Source organism: Bactrocera oleae, chromosome 6 (assembly GCF_042242935.1).
Source record: "Bactrocera oleae isolate idBacOlea1 chromosome 6, idBacOlea1, whole genome shotgun sequence".
In the NCBI taxonomy this organism is placed as follows: Eukaryota; Metazoa; Arthropoda; class Insecta; order Diptera; family Tephritidae; genus Bactrocera; species Bactrocera oleae.
In genome coordinates, this window is record NC_091540.1 from 57,142,082 (window position 1) to 57,162,996 (window position 20,915).

The following is a 20,915-nucleotide window of genomic DNA, read 5'->3' on the forward strand; positions in this document are numbered from 1 at the left end:
AATTTATTAAAACGATTCTATTGACCCCGGTTATAACTTTTTAAAGAGGTTACCACTCGGGACTGACAATTCACTTGTAACTTGTATGAGTTACAAGTTTGTGTAAGTTCATCGTTGATCCGGCAGTCAATAAATTTAATAGATATACATATACATACTTTTGTATATAAAAAAACGACAAAATTGATTTTAATGAGAGTTTATTGACATGTTTTGGGTACTTATGTACATTTATTTTATAACAAAAATTTTTGTATACTTTCTGAATATTCAGGTTTTTGAAGTTTTTCCTCTAATACTGGCCTTGTCAGCCATTCGAATTTTTTCGCAATCGCCGTATCGACATTACCGCCATGTAGGGATGCTCGGTAAAAGAAAACTTTGGCTCCGACACTACTTTTACGCATTTCTGTTGGATATTTATATTTGTAAAATCCACATGGTGCGTTTCCATAGAAAGTGACCTTCAATTGAGTACCACATTTTTCGCGTAGCACTCGTTCCGCCGCCTGACGCATGGTCTCACCATCTAGTCGTGGACCTTGTGGTAACATTTTTACTGTTTGCTTGCTTAATGATTCCTCGATAACCAGATACAAAATTTCTTCTAAACATCGGTCTGTAGAATTCGTTTTATTAGTTGCATCGTCGGCAGTAGAACGTAAAGCAAATTGAAAACTTTTTAACTCTTCCGAGTAGGCATCTTTTAAATCTTGTGCTGTCTGCTTGGAAGCGCTGTCGTCAAGGTCCACTTCCATTTTTCCTTTTTTGATCAGTTCACTTTGTATTAAGTCTCGTTGATGTTTAAGTTCATGATCTGATTTTAAACTGTTCTCCAACTCTACGCGCCATAGATGCTCCTGGAATTCACGTTCAATAGCGTTGAAACTTTTTGATACAACGGGCAGACGTTCTACAAGGACAGATGCATACAAATCCCAGTTTTCAATTGATTTAGATTGCACAGACTTTGCCGACATTGGTCGCAGTATTTCGCTCACATTTCTTTTCGGAACAAACTTCACAAGATTCGTAACAATTTTTCGATACATTTTTATTTCAATAAATTATTTACTTTATTATGGAAACTGACATAACCCAATCAGGTCGCGATCCAAATACTTAACCTTTTTATGTGATAACTGAACAGCTGTTTTCAGCTGTCTAAGAGAATTGTGAATCGTTGATTTAATAATAGAAGAAGAATGGAATTTCCCGGTTAATTTGTTATGAACAACAACGATTTGTGTTTTTTGTATATTCCGCTGTAAACTGAAGTGTGAATTCTTCGAAAAATATCCATACATTAGTTTTTAAAACGTAACAATGTTATCTCGAAGTAATTCTGAGTATGAGGATCTATCCCGCAAATTTCGGCTTACCTCATTCGATTATCACAAACAATACTCACACTTTTATGCTCATCGATTAAGGGAAATGACATCTCTCCTTTTACCACTAGCGGAGAAACATTGGAGCAACAACTATGCTGTAAAGAAACTTTGTGATTTACGTGAGGAGCAAAGAGAAACTTGTATTATTATAGGTACAATTTACAAACATCAAGCTCACAAACCAAGTATATTGCGTGAAATTTCTGAGGAGAATCAACTCGCTCCGCAGCCACCTCGTGAACATTATGCAGACCTTGAAGATAAGTTAATTCTTGAGGATGAACTTCAACGAGTGCGTTTGTATGGTAAAGTAGACGGTCGTTTTATGTCATCCGGTATAGTTTGTGCTGCTTTGGGAAGCATTGAGGAAGATGGCCGATTCGATGTTGAAGAAATGCTGTATTATGAAGCGGGTCCTCAAAAGCCTTTGTCCAATAAAGGCTATAATCGAAAACTTGTTCTTTTATCTGGTATTAATTGTACAAGAGCGGATGACTATATCGACGAACTTAACTTATTTCAACATTGGTTATGTGGAAACGTGTTTGGAAAACAAAATACCCAAATAGTTCGCGTTATTGTGGCTGGAAATTCAGTTGGAAAAGCAACAGAAGAAAGTCAAACTGCATCTTTGCAACCTCGCAACAACGATAACAATGAAGCAGTAGAAGCAATACGTTCTGTTGACAGTTGGCTTGCTTGTTGGTCAAAAAGTGTATCAATTGACATAATGCCAGGAGGGCATGATCCAGCCAACTTCATGCTTCCTCAACAACCGTTCCATCAATTTATGTTCCCCAAGGCTTCTCAGAGTGCATCTTTTCGAAGTGTTCCTAACCCGTATGCTTTTTCATTAGATAATACTCAAATTGTGGGATGTTCCGGACAGAATATACATGACTTACTTAGATGTACAATGATAGAAAAGCCTTTAGAAGCGCTTCGAAGCACTTTAGTTTGGGGACATTTAGCACCAACAGCACCGGACACCCTTGCGTGTTATCCATATGTTGACACAGATCCTCTTATTTTGCACGAATGTCCTCACGTGTATTTCGCAGGAAATTGTGACGTATTTGAAACTGACATACATAAAGGCTCACAGCAACAAACTACACGTATAATCTGTGTACCCAACTTTTCGAAAACACAAAGCATTGCTGTAGTCGACTTGGATACTCTGGATTGCAAAGAAATAAAATTTAAGACAGATAAATAATAAAGTGAATCAAGTTAACAACGTAATTTATTGATTGGCAAAATACGAAAATAATAAAACATTTATTATTTAATTTGGATTAATTGTTTTATTGTTGTAATAAATAAGTAACCTTAATGAACTACTGGACCCAATGGTTCCCCTCGTATGTTACCCAAGTCAAGCCGCGAATCAATTTGGTCATCTATAAGGCCAATCACGGCAATGTTATCACCACGAATAATATGTAGTCCCAAAACTATTTGTTCGATACCGGATGTAGTGGAGAAGACCCGCTCATGCGACTCGTCTAAGATGACATTTATAGTTTGATCGAACCCTTTTAGAGTGCCAATAAAGTTTCGACCATCGGCGGTAATTATGGACACCGTATGATTTATGTAGGCCTCCAATCCTGATGCCATTTTAAGATGTTAATTTCACTCGAATATTGTCAACAGCTTCGGCAAAGAAAAATATAAACAAGTTTTGACTTTGGATTCGTGCTTGTTCTTATCTTGTTCTTTGTAATAAGGTCACAATAACTCTATTCCCATGACGGGGGGTCTACATAACAGGAACTGGGCCCAATTTCATAACAACAGTATACAATTTTATAAATTTCGAAATTTCTTGATATTCGGTCGTTAAACATATATGTGCTATACGATACATTTCATTAAATTTGGTAAATGTCCCAAACGGAGGAGGCCCCGAAAATTTAAAATATTTTTAAATCATCATATTTTGACACGAAGATTTCAAAGCAGTGAGCGGAAAGTCGATTTTTTCAATAACTGTATTTTTTTTAATTTTTAATAAATGAGTTTTTACAAAAAATTACACCCTTCGCACATGTTCTTTCGCGTGGTAACTGCTTTCAGCACTGGCGACCTGCGGCCACGCTTCAAAGAAATGACTCTGGTTGGTCCAACACCGGGGTGTTCATAATTCATTCGCGTCGAGCTCCTTTCCGCACTGGAGGCCTTTGGCCGCACTTCAAAAAAATAACTCTGGTCGGTCCAACACCGGCGTGACCAGTGTTATTTTTTTTTGAAGCGTGGCCGAAGGCCACCAGCGCAGAAATATATGTATTATAAGTATCTGTATTTTTATGTTATTGAACAAGTCAATATGCGTTATAAAGCTGTTTGTCTATGTTATATGCAATAAATATTTATTACAAATATAACTTTCCCTTAATTTTTAAATAAGATGTGTTAGTTTCAAAAAGTTCAAAAAGTGCTTAGCGAGTCTGCATTGTATCCTAATGATATATACATAAGTACGGAAAATCAACGCAGCCAAAATATTCAAAATGTGCCTCCACAATAAAAGTCAGTCTTCTGTAGGAAGGAAAATATGCCAAAATCAAATCCACTGTAAGTTTGCTTTTAATAACTTTATATTGACTTGAGATTGCTAATTCATTCTCTGAATTTAAGACATTCATATTAGTAGTTGCTTTGAACAACCAAATAGTAAATATTATTTGAATAAATAAAATCAAAATTTTCAAATTATACAATAAAAAAACTTAAATTAGTATCGTGCAATCTTAAAAAAAATCTCAAGTTAAGTGTGGGTCCGACATTTTGATGCACTCACCAACTTGTTAATGTGTCTTAAAATATTAAATTACGTTATCATTTTATAAACATAGATTTTAAACTCGAGTCAGCTGATGAAGAAAGTTACATGGCCATAAAGCTTCAATGCGCTCTTTTAATATTTGAAATGGATAGGAGATATAAAGAAGAACATTTTGTGCAAGCGCTCCCATCGGCTCCGGATACTGATGTGTAAGCAAAGCTAAAAGTGCTGTGAAAGAACAAAGTCCTGCTGTAAATAAAATAAAGAATGGCAATTCCTTTTTGGGATAAACTGACACCTCGTGAAAGGCTGGCAGTAATTCGCGATCAGCACATTCTGTACATGTCGGATATGGATAGAATAGATGGCCCCGCTCTAACGGATATGGTAACATACGAAATGTACCTTCCCATGTGCAATGAAGTAAATTGATTGCTCCTTCCACATTTTTCCAATGTTTTAAATGGAAAAAAGAATAAGCAAGCGCCTCTGAGTCGCCACGTTTTAATATGTGTTCTGGTGGTAAAATAAGTGGTTTTGTTTCCAATAAATATTTCGGTACATGCGGATTAAATTCAACAGCTCGATGAATTGCTTCGACGGCGCTCATTTCAATGGTATTAAGACCGCGCTTTGACGCTATATCGGGCGAGAATTTATCTGCCACCGAACGAGCTTTTAATAACGCTGCCGTGTAGCAAATGGTCGCCGATTTAGGTAAAGAAATATCATCATATTTGGCCAAAACTGCCTGACAGTCGGCATAAGCTTGCATCTCAAGCAGCGTCTCTATGAGATTTTCATGCACGTTTAGTACATTCATGATAGATGGAATTTCTTTGCTGAGATCACGAAATATTTTGGCGGCCTCTTTTAATTTTCCTAGCTTCCGTGCGCACATCGCCATTCGTCGTTTAATATAGATTAGTACATTTGTGTCACGGCGATGTGCAGCTTCGGCTATAGGACCTTGATGCTGTGTAGCCTGTGATCTTCGGTAATTTATTTCTGCAACCTTAAGGGCTGTTTTTAATATCTTTTCGGCTTCCAAAATAGTTGTGGCTTCTTCTTCAGCTAAAAGTATGTAAGCGGGCGCGCATTCTGGATTAATTTCAAGCGCATTATGAGCGGCTTTTATCCGTTGAACTGGGTTACGTTCCCGCCAAGCTGTTTGCATTATTTCATATTCTTCTTTTCTCGCATCTCCTACTTTAAGGAATATTTTAATAATTAGTGTACATTAATATCATATTTGGACATGTAATTACCTTCGCATGTAAAGAATGTTTGATGGTCTTGTGCGCTCAGATTCATGTCATAATAAGTTAGAGGCTCTTTGTTAGTTGCCCAAAAAAAGCGTTGATATTCTGCTCCTCGATATAAGTTCAAGGGATTTCGCCAGACTTTGCACTCTGGCATTTGCTGGCTTGAACCAGCCGTCTGATTATTAGAACTTCCTGCTGTTCCATTTGTACTACCATTATTTCCATTCCCATTCGCGTCAGCCTGTGCATCGCTACCATTTATCCATGGACTAATGTGGTTTATAGAGACTTGTTCTTTATAAAATAATATTCAATATTAATAAATTGAAGTTGTATAAAAATTAATGTTTTACCTATAAAAGATGTGCCATATTTACGAAAATACCACCACTCGAAAATTAAAATTAATCCGGAAATAAGACTCGATGTTCCGGTCAAAGCCACATAAAACTTCGGCGTTAGTGTGCTTAGGAACACCGAGGAGTCCCACATTCTTTTTTTTATGCAGTTTTTCCTTCTCCCACCGTTATTAGACTATTCGACAAATGTACACTTTCTTCTTTTGAACCAATGACAACAGAAATATTTAATTACATATACACCGCTTTTGATAATTATTTTTTAAATAAAACTTTACACTTTTATTCAAAATTTAATTATAAATTTTGATTGTTTTATTTTTACGTTAGGACGTCTTTCTCCACTATGTCCAATAAGCAAAACCAAAATTTTTGGAAATATGTGAATATGTGATGTTTGCAAATGCAAATTTATTACAATTTTCTAGAGGATTTTAAGAGTTGTTGCAAATCTACTGCCAGAAAATCCCCACAATTTTTTATTTCTGAGAGTTTGGGGATATTCTGAAGGATTTAGTATTCGAACTGGTTTAACAGAAAATTTAATAATTAACTGCTAGAAAAACATAAAACCTTTTTCGCAATTTTTTCTTATGTCAAACAATGATTACTAATTATTATTATTAATTTCTTTTTTAAAAAGTTAAGTTTATTGAAACCATCTTCTTAAATTATTCAACACAAAAAAATATGATATGGCAACTCCACTTAATTGTACAATCTGTGCTTTAGAAATTGCCTTTAGGTGTCGCGATTGTTTCTTACGCTTCTTTTCTACAGCTTTCGTGCACCATTTTCTATTCGATTGCGGTATGAATTGAGAAAAAATATTTTTCTGCGGGTTGTTCAGAGAAGTCATAATATTTTAATTTTTAGAGGTAAAAGTTGTGAAGCATATCATTAGTTCGCGTTAAAAGTACATGATTACAGTTAGCAAATTATCATGTGTGGAGAAATGTTGGTAAAAAGTGAAGAAAAGTGAAAGGAAACGTAAGATTTTGTTGAAAAAGTTCACGTTTTAGCCGGTGTGGTTGGTATAAAAAGAGCGTACCGTTTCTAATATACATACATAAAATTTAATTGAATGCTGCTCATAACGGAGGTTGAAAATTTGTTAACAATTGTTAACGAAATTGAAATATAAATTTCCTTGAGGCTTTGGGTATTGAGCCAGTTTAAATTGTTCAGAAAAATTGAAATTAGTTAATATCGGCCATGGCTGACGGTGCTGTGCTAGATCTTTATGCTGAAGATTTGGATAAGGATTTTTCCGCGCAGAACCAGGTGAGTAAAATAGATGAGTTATACTTTACATTCGAGATTTAATTTTTAATTGTTTCAGGAGGAATTTGCAGCAGAAGGGGTCGATCTGTATGATGATATAGGTGGTCCCACAGAACCATCATCTGTTCCTCCCGGAGTGACAGTATCGGCAAATGCAGTTGAAAATGCTGCGCCAGTAGTTGGAGGCGATTCAGCCGCTAACGGTAGCGGTTCAAATGGTCTTTACCATCAAGGAGGTGGTAGTTTAACTCCTAATCATATGGGTCGCCGTTATCAGCTATATGTAGGCAATTTAACATGGGTATGTTTGCACATTCTACTTTCTTTTTAAAGCTATAATTATGCATATCCTAGAAGTTTTGCTATAACAAGCACAAGTACACAATTATAATGTCCTTGCCTTCATTTTTATATAGTTTCTGTTAAAAATATTTAGTTTAACTTAAATAAAATATTAAAATTTTCGGTATTTTTACTTTTTTGTTTTAACAGTGGACAACTGACCAAGATATTGCTAATGTTATGAGAGAAATTGGAGTAACTGACTTTCAAGAGGTTAAATTTTTTGAAAATAGAGCTAACGGCCAATCAAAAGGATTCAGTGTTATATCACTTGGATCTGAAGCTAGTTTGCGGGTAGTTTTGGAACGTTTACCTAAAAAGGAGTTGCATGGCCAAGCACCTGTTGTAACCTATCCAACGAAACAGGCACTAAACCAGTTCGAGAGTTTACAGAAGACTCGGCCGGTGCCACCGTCGCAACAAAATGGCCCTCCTCGTGGGCCCGCGCCACCAAATATGGGGGTGGGTGGGCCAATGCCTCCACATCCTGGTGGACAAGGTGTGCCTCCTGGTCATCCTCCACGTATGATTAATCCCAATATGGCACCAGGTCAATATAGACCACAACATATGCAACAGGGTCCACCTGTTGGTCCAAATGCTGGTCCTCCACGCATGCAGGTATGTGCTCATTAATTATCTCTTAACTATTAGATATAAAAAAATTAAACCTTCTCGTAAATATATTTTATTATTTTTAGTTGCATATATTGTTCATTATCCGAAATTTTTGCATCTAACCAATTAAGTTAGGCATGTTTATCTGAGTAGTTCTGAATGCTAATTCAAAAATAGTCTTTTAAGTATACGGTGTCCTTGCTTTAATCGGTTTTAATTTTTTAAGCGATCACAAGAGTAGTTCCGTATATCTCTTTATGACTCTTTGGCTGAGGAAATATTTCAGGCTTAAGAAATTGTTTAAAAAAACGAAAGAAAATTGTTACTTATCAACATATGATATTGGTACATAAGATGAATTTTGTATTACTGTTTTTAAATTTTTACGTGCCATTTGATATTTTTTTTTTTTATTTAGTAATTATTACAAATTTGTTGGACAACATGCATGGCGTGGCTTTTCAGATTTCCAAAATATATATGAATTCTTTTATATACATACATACATATGTACGTAATTCATCCAAAATTATATGAACTATTCAGAACACAGATTTTTATTTCATGTTAACCCAACGTAGTAAAATATATGTATGTACATATATACATATACATATATTATCCGTTTAGTATATTTTGTATAATATTAATGTTTCAATTGATACAATATTTAATTCCAATATGAAATCAGTGTCCTCATGCAATTTTGATATATTATTTTATTATATGTAAAAAATTCTAAGGTATGTATATATTTTCAAAACTTTATATTTTATAGGTTGGAATTTTGTATATTAAACAAATTAATTTATCTAACTAATGTATTATATTTAAGCATATAGCTTTGGTAATAAAAATATCAAATTTATCAACTGTGTGTATTCATTAGACTTTTGTAGATAAAAGAAAAAAAATGTTTTCTCTCTTACTGTAAAACTTTTTATATTAACCTATGTATATTTTTATATATACATATGTTTGATACTTTCATTGTAAGATTTGTTATTAGTAAAATAGTAAAGCAGTATATTGGCTCCTTATGATAATGAAGACTGTTATATTTATATTTTTAATTACATAAATATTGTATGTATATTTTGTTTTAAATAAGTTTCCATACAAATGCATGTTTTTTGGTAAAATAATGGGTTTCTTAATGAAAACAGAAAATAGTGAATATATTTAAAAGGCTTAACACTTCTATTTACTCTCTCAACTGTTAATTTCATTTAACTTCTTAAACTTAATTTTTTGGATTTAAGGGATTAAAATGCGATATAATATTGCTAAAAAAAAAACTACGTCTGTATCAAGTCCTATAAAGATACCTATTGTACATTTGTTATTATTGCTACTATTATTGTTTAATTCCATGTTTTTATTGGACCATTTCGATGTGATAATTCGTCTTCTTTCACTCATTTTTAAACAATGAAATTGCGCTAATGACAAAACATTTACAACAACAACTCAACTGTCACTCACATAAACTGTATTTGTACAACATTACAAGCAGGCGCCAATGCATCAAGGAGGTGGACATATGGGACCGCAACAGCCATTGCCCGGTCCACCGCCACGCTATCCGCCAAATCAAGGTCAGTGGACAGCTACAGGACAGCCTCGTCCAAATGGTCCAAGAGCGGGACCGCCAAATGGACCACCGCAGCGACCGCAAATGGTAAACAAAATAAAATTTGTAACATTGTTGTATAACAATAACGAATTTGCATATCTTAAAGTAGAAGCACAAAATTTCGAAATTATATATACCCATAAGTTACTTTTATTATGGTTTTTACATGTTTACACTCGAAGATAAACTTTTTAAGTAGTTTCATAGTATCTAGCAACATTTGTAACTAAAAATACACACACTCTTTAGAAGAGCATTCAGATTATTCAGATAAATTCATTTATAAAATTCTAACAGCCTTTAAAAAAGCTGACCTTTGTGCGCCTGCCTTAACACTACTAAAAGCATTTTATATTAATTAATAAACATCTAGTACCTAGTCTAGTACACCTTTTATATAAATTGTACAATATATGGTATATATACTTACATATTTCATTTGTAATATTTAAATGTTATTTTTATTGCAGTTCCAGGGACCACCAGGGGGAATGCCCATCCGTGGCCCACGTCCAGATTGGAATAGGCCTCCAATGCATGGTGGTTTTCCACCTCAAGGTCCGCCTGGAGGACCTCCGCAGGGACCACCGCATATGCAAGGTCCGCCACGTGGTCCACCAGGTGGTCCACCTCAAATGGGCCCTGGCGGCCCGCCAGGAGGGCCCCACGGTGGTCCCGGTGGGCCAGCACCGCACGTGAATCCGGCGTTCTTTGCCCAGCCAGGTGGTCCACCTCAGCATCCCGGAGGACCGCCAATGAGTGGTCCACCACATGGCCCACCAGGACCACCACAACAAGGAATGGGTATGCCACCTCAACATGGTCCCCCACCACACTTTGCCCAACAAGGTGCACCACGGGGACCGTGGCCTGGCCCAGCTCCGGCGAAACCGCAAGGCCAATTCCCTGACCAGGCAATCGGTCCCCAGTTATCCGAAGTGGAATTCGAGGAAATCATGAGCAGAAACCGTACTGTGAGCAGTTCAGCTATAGCCAGGTGAGTTAACAGTAAATTTATTATGAAACTGAAAACCCGTCTTAAATTCGATTATTAATAAGGGAAATAAAAGGTTTTATCTTTTTTTCAAAGCCATAAAATATCTTATGTCAGTAAGGTTAAATTTTGTGATATAATATGCTTGATTTGTTGTTAAGAATCCAAAATAATAATAATATTTTATATAATCATTTTTGTATAGAGCCGTTTCAGATGCGGCTGCTGGGGAGTATTCCAGTGCGATTGAAACATTGGTCACGGCTATTTCACTCATAAAACAGTCGAAAGTGGCGCATGACGAGCGTTGTAAGATCTTGATCAGCTCCTTGCAAGACACATTGCATGGCATTGAAACGAAAAGTTATAATCGGCGGGAACGTTCACGATCTCGTGAGCGCACTCATCGACCAAGACAACGCAGGGAGCGTTCGTCGTCACGTTATAGAGAGCGTTCACGTGAACGGGAACGTGAGCGCGACCGTGATCGTGAGGCTGGGTAAGTTAACATACAAACATCGAATCTTCTCTGTAGGTATTGGACTGTTTAAAAACAAAAAATATATTTCAGATATAGGGAGCGCTCCAGAAGCAGAGAACGCGAACGTCCCGTACCAGATCACTACCGTGATGATAGGTAACTTAGAAATTATTACTTAAATTGATTTTAAAACTTATATTTCTAAATGTTATAAACTAACTAAACTAACTAATATTCTTGTATCACTTGGTTCAAAAATAAAGTAGTTCCAGTCGTTCTGCTCGTCCACGAAAATCTCCAGAAGCAATTGCTGAAGTTGTCAGTGATGTACCATCAAAACGCAGCTATTATGAGGAACGTTATCGTTCATCAGATCGGGATCGTGATCGTGACAGGGAACGCGAGCGAGAACGTGACAGAGACCGGGATCGGGAAAGGGACCGTGATCGACGTGAGGAACATCGCTCGCGACACTAAGCAGAAAGTGAAGCACGTAGAAATTTAAACCAGCACATGCAACAAAGTAAATAGATCTATACAATAAGAAAAGAAGCTACGGTACTATTAAAGTGGTACATTGATTGTATTGTATGCAATGCTTAAACCATAGAAAAATAATCAACAATTATTCAACTTTTACGACAGGCCCCATAGCAAACGTATGTTTGCAAATTAACACTTTCAATTGATTATCATTATATAAAATAGATTTAAATGATCTAAACATGCCGAAATTTAATAATTTTTAAAGAAATCGCAAAATGCGATTTCACCATAGACGACTTCGATGGAAAACATAATTAATTCAATGGAATCGTCTTGATGAAGAATTATACATACATACATAGATGTAAACTCTTAAGTCGGAAATTATCAATTTAAAAATACAACACAGCACATCTTCAATCAAGATTTATGCAGTAGCAGGAAATGAAGTATTCAATAATGAAAATATGGAACTAATCAGTACTAATACGCCTGTGTGGAAAGATTATGAAAAATGAATAATTTATTTGAAGGACATCTAATTCAAGTTTGATTAAGTGAAATTGTAACAACTGACGGCGACTGCAGAACCGGTTTGAGTGCTTGCGGCATTAATCCTGCGCGTTCACATCCGAAGAAGATTGTATATTGATATTTCCATTTATTAATAAAAAAAAAATATTTTAAAATGTTAAATTGCAAACTATTGTATTGTCTTTTATGCTGATATACCTATAATTATATAAAAACTTTTATATATAAATATTTCTATATTTATATGCACCATTGTTTTGTGCGTGGCTATAACAATTGTTATTTATTATTTCATTGCTTTATTATATTTATTATTGTTGTTAACTCTCTTCTTATTACAACATTGTTTCCAATATTTATTTTCTACTGTATGTAATTTATTCATATACTAACCTAAAACATAGTAACAACTACTGTTTGCACAAACATTACTAACACAGAAAAACCTTCATAAATTCAACTCCCAACGGTATACTTAGTTTTTGACAATCTCAAAGTACCTAGAATTGTAAGTTTAACATTTTCGGTATATGGTTTTATACTTATTACTCCTTTGTAACACCATTAGACTTAGACATAACGAAAACTTTGTTCAATATATATTTTTTCAATTACTTGTGTAAATTTCGAAATTGTTGCCCACTATACCTAGGGTTTTAATTTTTTTCCTTAATCACATTTTCATCTTATGTACACTTTAAGGAAAGCAAAATATGTTTAATATTTGTATAATAATTATGGGCGAAATCAAACGAAATTAAATTTTTTTAATTGTGACAATCGTAAATTAATTTTTACGGGTTTGATCCTATTAAGTATGTTCAATATAGATGAAAGTGTAGATATACTAACGCCAAAAGCATAAATTAAGTGGCTAGTCTAATGTATTTGACACATTTTAATTTTACCTTTATTTCTCCAAACTGTCCATCGCCTTACACGATAGATACTTATTAAGAAATTTGTAAAAAATAGACAACAAAAATAACTATAATAACATTTAATTTGAAATGTATAAGTTTACCAGTTATTGAATGTTTTCGAAAAATTTGTTCTTAAAAAGTTATCCAGTATTCATTAATGGTACATATATTTTTGCGATACATATGTCTATGTATATTTTATTTATGATTGTAAATCATACAGATGTTCAAATACTTAAATTTTTAATTTTGCTCAGAAAAATAGTATTCCATCTATCTTCATTTCCTAATCTTAAGATTAACACTGCAAGTGGTAGTGTAATGTTTTTTTTTTATTATTTATTATTATAATTTTTTTTTGTTTTTGCTAAAAATGAACTCATTATGCATACATATATATTATATTATTATATAATTTTTTATATACAAATTTCGTATAATGATATGCTTTGATTGCATTGATATTTTTCTTACATAAAGCTAAAGTCAATAATTTTTAATGATAACTATTTATTTCCAATATTATTTTTGTAATTTGAAGTTTTTCAAAATACATTGTATATACTAGTATAATCTGTGATATAATACGGTAAAAATGTACACCATCTGTGATGATGGCATTATTACTGTTGTAACTATAAAGTATTGATATGATTGATTAATAGCAGGTAAAAATACTCAGATATTCATATTGAATAAGTGGTGTATGTAAAGCTGTAGTTATCGGATGTTTTAGTTCTAATTTTTATAACGGTTACCAAAATTATAATTAAACAATTGTGAGTAGTTATATGGATACCTGCAAATTTGTTATCATCCGATAACTTAAGCATTTATATTGTTATTCTTTTTTCTATTCCTATTTTGCTCATATACAAGTACATTAATGTACGTTAATCCGAATTGAACTGTTATAAAATTTTGCATTGCCATTTTACATTTAAAGTGATATTTAAAATAATTATTACAGTTTTTCTGTATTTGAACTAATGTATTAAATAGATATTTAAATTATATCAACCATCAACTATTGTTATGAACAAAAAAAACTTTGTGGTACATATGTGCACTCTCTAACAAGAAAATACGCTCCGTGATCTAAAAACTCAACCACTAAGTTAGTAAGTTAATAATTGCTGTCAGGTTCATTGTTAATAGATGCAAACTATACATTTTTTTTATTAAATAATACGATAAAGGAAAGTTGAAGATGAATTTTTGTGCAAGGGCAAGCGGAGTAATCGCTGGTAAGTGTAAACCGATTTCTTGTTGGAGAGGAAAAGTATATGGAAAAATAGTTGATGCAAAATATGAATTATGTAAATGGAAAATATTTATATTAATTGAAATGAGACTTTACCATACGCAGGTTTCATGCACTCTATTTCTCATGAAGGATGTTAAAGAGATTTTTTTTATTATTGTTTTGTTTAAACTTTACGTATATTAGATTTATTAATAATAGCATAGCAGTTATTTGTTAAATGTCAACATATTTACAAATAGTTAATTAAGGAATATATTAATGACATGCTCATTAATACTAAGTTCATTGGAGCTAAACCATAAACCACCAATGGTCGTGTGTCTTCTAATATAAATCACATTCGAACATACGTAATGTATACATAAATAGGGTGATTCTTAAATACACTGTTTATTTGTATTCTAAACAAATTGTTCGATAACCTTCTGTAAAGTGGCGTAAAACTCTACATGAAAGTCCTTCAAATGTCTTAAGTTGGCCACATTCTATAAGCACTAGCAAAAATTGTTTAAATAAAGATATTCAAGCAAGCATTAAGATGACTTCAATCGACACACAATTTTCATTTTGCAATTGAAATAAAAAAATTGTAAACCCTTCTTCTAAATATAGTTTTGTGTGTTCTAAAGCTACAACACATTCATTGTACAGTTTTTTTTTTATAAAAATGTGTATTTTACTTGAAACAAAATAAATTAAATCCTACAATAATAATGCGTATATTATATAGGGTAAAACGCATTATGTATGATACCAGTAACTGAACAATAATACGAGTAAGTAAAAGCGTAAGCGTCAACGCAATCATTTTAATTAATTTTTCTTTTGTATACATATATTACTATTGATGGTACTACTTTCAACGTATTTATTATAATAATTGATATAAATAAATTGAATGAAAGGCAGCCGAAATATCGATTTGATAGACATCAACATTTACCGTCGGGGTATTTAGCTGTATTCAAAATATATTTAATTTTACATTAATAGTATAATTTTTATGTATGATTTTTTCATACATATATATATTTGTATAATGACAATATCTGATATCTTCTAGTGGGATAATACTCATCACAATTATTTGATTCATATGTTAATAAAAATATTTTCGAAGTGCCTGGCATCACCAGCCTGTGGTGGAAAATGTACAAAGCGATTACAATAAAAAGCAAGTAAAGACTTTCGGAGATGATCAGAAATTTATTGACAAGAAACGCGAAAACGTCTAGAAGCAACGAGTCGTAATTTAATAGTGAAAACTTGTGATTACTTTGAAACTGAAAATTTATAAACGCAAAATACAAAGAGAGTTTTTTGTCAAAATAATTGAAAAGAATCAAGACCTAAAAAAATAATAAATTTGTAGTTATAGCAAGAACAATAATTCCACGGAGGTAAAGCCCACGAATCCTCAATAGAAATTTCGCAATACGTTACGCCACTTTGCCTTGAAATGGCGTCTTCGACTGCAACATATGCAAATTTTCAGGACAGAGTCCAGGGTTTTATCAATGGATTGGGCGATAAATAGTGAGTATCTGTAAAATTTGGTGTTACCAAAAACATATCTTAGTTTGTTCTGATTAGGTCGAAGTACAGGTGAATTATATACATATGATGGTATGCATGTGTACATATACTGATAAATTTGTGTTTTGCTTTTTACTTAGAGTGACCACTTTTTGTACTCACGTATTTTTAAGAATTTGATTTTAGTTAAAACAAATGTACATTATTTTAAACAGAATATAGATATACATATATACACTTTTATACGAGTTGGTTGTAATAACTGCATTGGACCACGTCATTTTCATTAGCATACATATGTGTATGCATAATAAATAAGTATGAAGAGCTGTCAGCATACCACCTGTTTATTTATCTCTTAACCCCTCTTAAAGGAATGACACCTTATTTTATTGCAGTGAACCGTATGTGCGGACTCATTTGGCCAAAGTGTACATGGTACTTGGAGCCGCAACGGCTAGTACTGCCGTAGGAGCAATGTTACAGTTATGGGGTCTCATAAATCTTGGTTTGATAGCAGCACTGGCCTCCTTGGGGCTTGTGTTGGGTCTACATTTTTATAGAGATAATGGAAAAAACTACTATACACGATTTAGCATGTTGATGGCATTCGGTTTTTGCTCAGGACAGACTTTGGGACCGTTGATGCAATATATAATAAGTATCAATCCGTCGATAATAATAACTGCGCTAACGGGCACTGTGGTAACCTTCGTTTCACTTTCATTGGGTGCTTTGCTAGCAGAACGTGGAAAGTATCTTTTCCTGGGTGGACTGCTTGTCAGTGTAATCAATACTATGGCAATATTAAGCCTCTTCAATATGTTTTTCCAATCATATTTTGTTCAATTGGTAAGTAAAATAGTTAAGGTTAAGAGATCTTTTTAAAATAATTTTGTAAATCACGTTTGTTTTTTGTAATTACAGGCTCAACTTTATGTCGGTGTATTTGTAATGGCTGCCTTTGTGGTCTTCGATACACAAAATATAGTGGAAAAATGTCGGGCAGGAAATCGAGATGTTGTTCAACACGCATTGGATTTGTTCTTTGATGTTTTAAGCATGTTTAGACGTTTATTAATTATTCTAACGCAAAAGGTAAACCATTATTTACACAAATGTTGAATGTGTTTGTAGAGACTGTGGGTGTTTGTTGTTACTTAAAATTTGATGCTTATATAGGGTTTGGCTATTTTACATTTTTAAATTGTTAATTTTCGTCTGTGTTCGGATGTGAACATTAGCCAAATGTACCAATTAGATAGATCTTTAACAGTAGTAGCAGATTCTGTAATCAAAATTCATTTGCGTGTACAAAATTTCGGTTATGAAATATGTTTTCTAATAATAAAAACTAAAAATATTGCAGCTTAAGCATCATTTGCTCTCATAAGTTTTCGATAGCCGTGCTAGTTACTGAAGTTTTCTAGCCAAACGAAATATGCAAATCCAATGATGAGAAATTTATTTCAAAAGTTAATTGCATCACCCTACGGTATTCAAACAGAATTTAATCTTTATTAAGAAAACATATAGTTTTTAATGTATGTTATTAATTTATTTTATTTATTTTTTACAGGAGGAACGTAAACGTGAGGAACGTCGTAAACAGAACTAACTAAAAATACCTTCGCGGAATGGCAAACACTAATATTTTATATGTTAAATATCTGTTCATGAATAACTTATACCCAAAATTCAGCATTAATATTACATTTCAAATCAAATAATCATTACACTAGTTTGTTTATCCCATGTTTCGTAAATATATTGATCGGTATTTATAATTGTCCTGGATTAAGGTTTTAGGACGAAATGAACCTTTTAACAGAAAGAACAACATTTTAGGTGTAAACAATAAAAATTTAATAGAAATAAAATGGGTATACTGGTATTTTCTGTTTAAATAAGTTTATAGCAAAAACTATAATATTTTTCGTAGAAAATTATTGTTTAAAAGTTAATAGCATGTAAAATTGTGTAAATTTCTCAATGTAGTTAATATTTGATCAAAAGCAGTTGTAAACAATTATGGAATGGCTAATTTCGGCTGTAACCGAACATTTTATACTCTTGCAACTTGAAAGGATCAAATGACTTCAAATGCTGGCAAACATAAATTACAATCAAATTTGTATCTTCTTGACTTATATTGAAGGTCATTAACTTAGACTTAATTTTAGCTAAAATTATATTAAAATGACATATATGTATGTGATGTCAACTCGACTGTCGGGCTAAATTTAATATATTATATATTGAGTATCAAAATAAAAAAGTATAAATTCCATTAAAATATCACACATTTTGGCCAACCGGAACGGTTTAAAGTCAGGTGGAAAGACGTAAATCATTATATGGGGTATATGCAAAGACCCATTAATTTGGACATTGCTCAGTCAGCCCTATATTGCAAAATTCTGATATTAGCTATATAGGGACTATAGGGCCTAATTTTATTCATTTTAGGCACAAAGATACACTTATTAGAAAAACACGCACAACACGCGATAACTCACATATTGGGCGATGTATGCGATATAAAGCCTCCCGAAAAATCGAAAAATTTTATATTAGGTATATAGGGGCTAAGGGAAGTATTGACCCGATTCAACCCATTTTTGACATTCAGACACTATCATAAGGGAAGATTCTAGGCGGTGTTGTACTCCGATGTTACTCATTTTCGCACTGTAACATTGGAATGTTATGTACCAAATTTGGTTGAAATTGATCGAGCAGGTCCCGAGATATGTAATTTCAACTAAAAGTGGGCAGTGCCAAGCCCACCGTTCAATTTTACCACTGCCTCCTCCAAGGCCTTGTGCCATGTGCCATATGTGGATGTAAAATTTAATGTCTGACGCATTATAATTATTGATTTATCGCGATTTATCAATTATATATATATATATATAACTCTATATCTAACTCGATTAGTTTTAGGTGATACATACAACCGTTAGGTGAACAAAACTATTGTGCTCTGTAGCAACATATTGAAAGAGTATAAAAATTTTAGAACTAAAAATAACTTATTAGATAAAATATATTGTAAAAGTACTCCTTTAGTTCTAATTTTTTAGATTTGTTTTATTTTATTTTTGTTTGTAAGATCTTCATAAGATTTTCTTGCTATCTCTAACGCTTGTAACAACTTCAGAAATATATCACGTGCTCCATCAAAATCAAGCACCGCCACACAGCCAACCGGAGCCTTCTTAAACAAGGTATATGCCAATTGACGACGCCTTAGTGAGAAGAGATATGGAACATTCTGCTGTTGGCATTGTTTCTTAATATTGCAAATCTTCTCATCCAGTCCGTCTATAATAGAAATAAGATTAATTTATTTGAACAAATTGTAGGCAAAATTTGCATAGTTTCTACCTTCGCCATCACATGTTTCACAGTCTGGTGCAATGATTATCAATTTTACTTTGTTTACAAGTAAAAAATTATTGGCTTCACGAAGTCCTACTACAAAACGTCGATGAGCATGAGCCTTTATTGCGTTTTGAGCTACTGCACGTTTTTGAAAGCGATCAAGTTCGCGGAGTAGTTGCTCAGTAAGTTCTGACAAAAGAGAAGTTGTGCAATTGTCACAATAACTGAAAATATAAATTATTGGATATTTTATTATATATATAAAGCCTTGATTTAGAAAAGCCCTTACTTTAACTAATATTAAAGTAATTTCATATATGAAGCTTGATAAGTTTGTAATGGTTTTATATATACCTTCTGAATCGCCTCGAGTGGACGGTTTTAACACATTCTTGCGTAGGCCTAAATTCGTCACTAACTGACTCTTTTTCCTTCTCTTTAGAATCAATAGAAAGAGATTCAATTAGATGCACTGTTTCCTCTAATATTTTTGTTGTTAACTGGTTTTTTGGTTGATTTTGTATTTTCTGCTGCCTGTAGCTCAATATAGCTTTTTTTAACTTGGTGTATTTTTTTCTTTTACCACCTTCTCTAGTCTTTCCCCGTTTCTTCCAGGTTTTATGCGCACGATTTCCAAATTTGCAGACCGTTCGGTACTTTAACTTTGTTTCCTTTCTCCTTTCTTTAGAAGTTTTAGTAAGAAAATGCAGCAAATTAAAGGTTGCACTGCCGCTGTTCTTCACAGTACTTTTTTTTCGAAACTTTGCATTTTTTAATTTACCGAATGGATCATCATTTTTAGTACCTTGGTTTTGCTTTATATTTTCGAAAGTTTTTCTGTCAATAACATTTAGTTTGTCGGAAGTACCTATATAATGAGCGGCCATGTCACCAAAATTATCTATATATATATTTTTATAACTTTTTCTTACTAAAAGAAACTATTAATTAAATTTTTTTGTTTACAAGGAAATCTACAAAAGAAATTTAAAAAAACAGACTTTGATTCTCACAGCTGTATTGTTTACCAGGTGTTCTCACTGTCAATAATCGATGCTATTGTTTTTGTAGATTGAACGGAAGCAAGGATACAACAAAAAAACGTTGTTGGTAATATACAAGGCAAACGGCCGGCCGGTCATAAACTACGCCGCACCGGTATGGTCGACTGGATGTAGTGCAAGGCAGACGAAGGAGCTTCAGACATACCAGAACACTGCACTCTGGACTATCACGGGATGCCTCTTGGTGTCTTCACCACCAATCAGTTTCTGCTGGGATATTTTCACAGAAACTGCCCCTGTAGTCGTCTGCTTGAAGCTCCCTAGGAACATCAAGAGGTTTTTTCCTGACTAAGTCGATGACATTGAACAGTACACTGACTATGACATGCACTGACCGCCATTCACAATGGAGCGATTGACACCGGCACCGGCCCGACTTCGGTCGCAACAAACTTAGACATTAGATTAGATTAGATTAACACCTTTCTCCCAATGGTCCGATCCCGTCGAAACAGCTCGGCCAAGGACTGTCAACTCGGCAGAGTTCTTCCGCTACAACAACAACAACCGGAAAGTATGGATGTGTTTGTGAAATTGTTTGCGAACAATTTTTC

General features: G+C 33.6%; 7 protein-coding genes across 12 annotated transcripts; 3 read left to right on the plus strand and 4 right to left on the minus strand.

Annotated features, from left to right (window-relative positions):
- Nucleotides 1-183: 183 nt before the first annotated feature.
- Nucleotides 184-1,153, minus strand: mRpL46 (mitochondrial ribosomal protein L46). The gene has a single exon (XM_014231722.3). It carries the CDS (start codon nt 1,050-1,052, stop codon nt 237-239), a length of 816 nt encoding a protein of 271 aa, XP_014087197.1. The 5' UTR covers nt 1,053-1,153; the 3' UTR covers nt 184-236.
- A 53-nt stretch (nt 1,154-1,206) lies between these two features.
- Nucleotides 1,207-2,692, plus strand: PolD2 (DNA polymerase delta subunit 2). Its single transcript, XM_014231721.3, has one exon. The coding sequence runs from the start codon at nt 1,327-1,329 to the stop codon at nt 2,611-2,613; it is 1,287 nt and encodes a 428-aa protein (XP_014087196.2). The 5' UTR covers nt 1,207-1,326; the 3' UTR covers nt 2,614-2,692.
- On the minus strand, nt 2,623-3,111 carry LOC106615496 (U6 snRNA-associated Sm-like protein LSm8). The gene has a single exon (XM_014231723.3). It carries the CDS (start codon nt 3,015-3,017, stop codon nt 2,727-2,729), a length of 291 nt encoding a protein of 96 aa, XP_014087198.1. The 5' UTR covers nt 3,018-3,111; the 3' UTR covers nt 2,623-2,726.
- Nucleotides 3,112-3,979: 868 nt separating this feature from the next.
- On the minus strand, nt 3,980-6,188 carry LOC106615480 (protein ST7 homolog). Of its 2 annotated transcripts, none has more exons than XM_014231705.3 (3): nt 5,804-6,188; nt 5,454-5,744; nt 3,980-5,394 (listed from the first exon to the last, which is right to left on the minus strand). In XM_014231705.3, exons 1-3 carry the CDS (start codon nt 5,940-5,942, stop codon nt 4,259-4,261), a joined length of 1,566 nt encoding a protein of 521 aa, XP_014087180.1. In that variant the 5' UTR covers nt 5,943-6,188; the 3' UTR covers nt 3,980-4,258. The 2 variants fall into 2 exon arrangements, with proteins under 2 accessions (XP_014087180.1, XP_014087181.1); XM_014231706.3 differs by having other exon boundaries at nt 3,980-5,391; nt 5,804-6,186.
- A 397-nt stretch (nt 6,189-6,585) lies between these two features.
- Cpsf6 (cleavage and polyadenylation specificity factor subunit 6) lies at nt 6,586-12,353 on the plus strand. Of its 4 annotated transcripts, none has more exons than XM_036360078.2 (8): nt 6,586-7,093; nt 7,152-7,394; nt 7,586-8,056; nt 9,567-9,734; nt 10,160-10,686; nt 10,889-11,182; nt 11,255-11,320; nt 11,431-12,353. In XM_036360078.2, exons 1-8 carry the CDS (start codon nt 7,025-7,027, stop codon nt 11,639-11,641), a joined length of 2,049 nt encoding a protein of 682 aa, XP_036215971.1. In that variant the 5' UTR covers nt 6,586-7,024; the 3' UTR covers nt 11,642-12,353. The 4 variants fall into 4 exon arrangements, with proteins under 4 accessions (XP_036215971.1, XP_014087220.1, XP_036216004.1 ...); XM_014231745.3 differs by having other exon boundaries at nt 6,587-7,093; nt 11,428-12,353; XM_014231746.3 differs by having other exon boundaries at nt 6,588-7,093; nt 9,570-9,734; nt 11,428-12,353.
- Nucleotides 12,354-15,565: 3,212 nt separating this feature from the next.
- On the plus strand, nt 15,566-17,790 carry BI-1 (Bax Inhibitor-1). Of its 2 annotated transcripts, XR_001330641.3 has the most exons (5): nt 15,566-15,910; nt 16,309-16,762; nt 16,838-17,008; nt 17,280-17,405; nt 17,490-17,790. XR_001330641.3 is itself a non-coding variant. In XM_014231693.3 (4 exons), the coding sequence occupies exons 1-4, from the start codon at nt 15,834-15,836 to the stop codon at nt 17,526-17,528; spliced, it is 741 nt and encodes a 246-aa protein (XP_014087168.1). In that variant the 5' UTR covers nt 15,567-15,833; the 3' UTR covers nt 17,529-17,790. The 2 variants fall into 2 exon arrangements, 1 of the variants encoding a protein (XP_014087168.1); XM_014231693.3 differs by lacking the exon at nt 17,280-17,405 and having other exon boundaries at nt 15,567-15,910.
- Nucleotides 17,791-18,988: 1,198 nt separating this feature from the next.
- Sbp2 (SECIS-binding protein 2) lies at nt 18,989-20,790 on the minus strand. The gene is made up of 3 exons (XM_014231683.3): nt 19,652-20,790; nt 19,301-19,521; nt 18,989-19,237 (listed from the first exon to the last, which is right to left on the minus strand). Exons 1-3 carry the CDS (start codon nt 20,182-20,184, stop codon nt 18,993-18,995), a joined length of 999 nt encoding a protein of 332 aa, XP_014087158.2. The 5' UTR covers nt 20,185-20,790; the 3' UTR covers nt 18,989-18,992.
- Nucleotides 20,791-20,915: the final 125 nt, after the last annotated feature.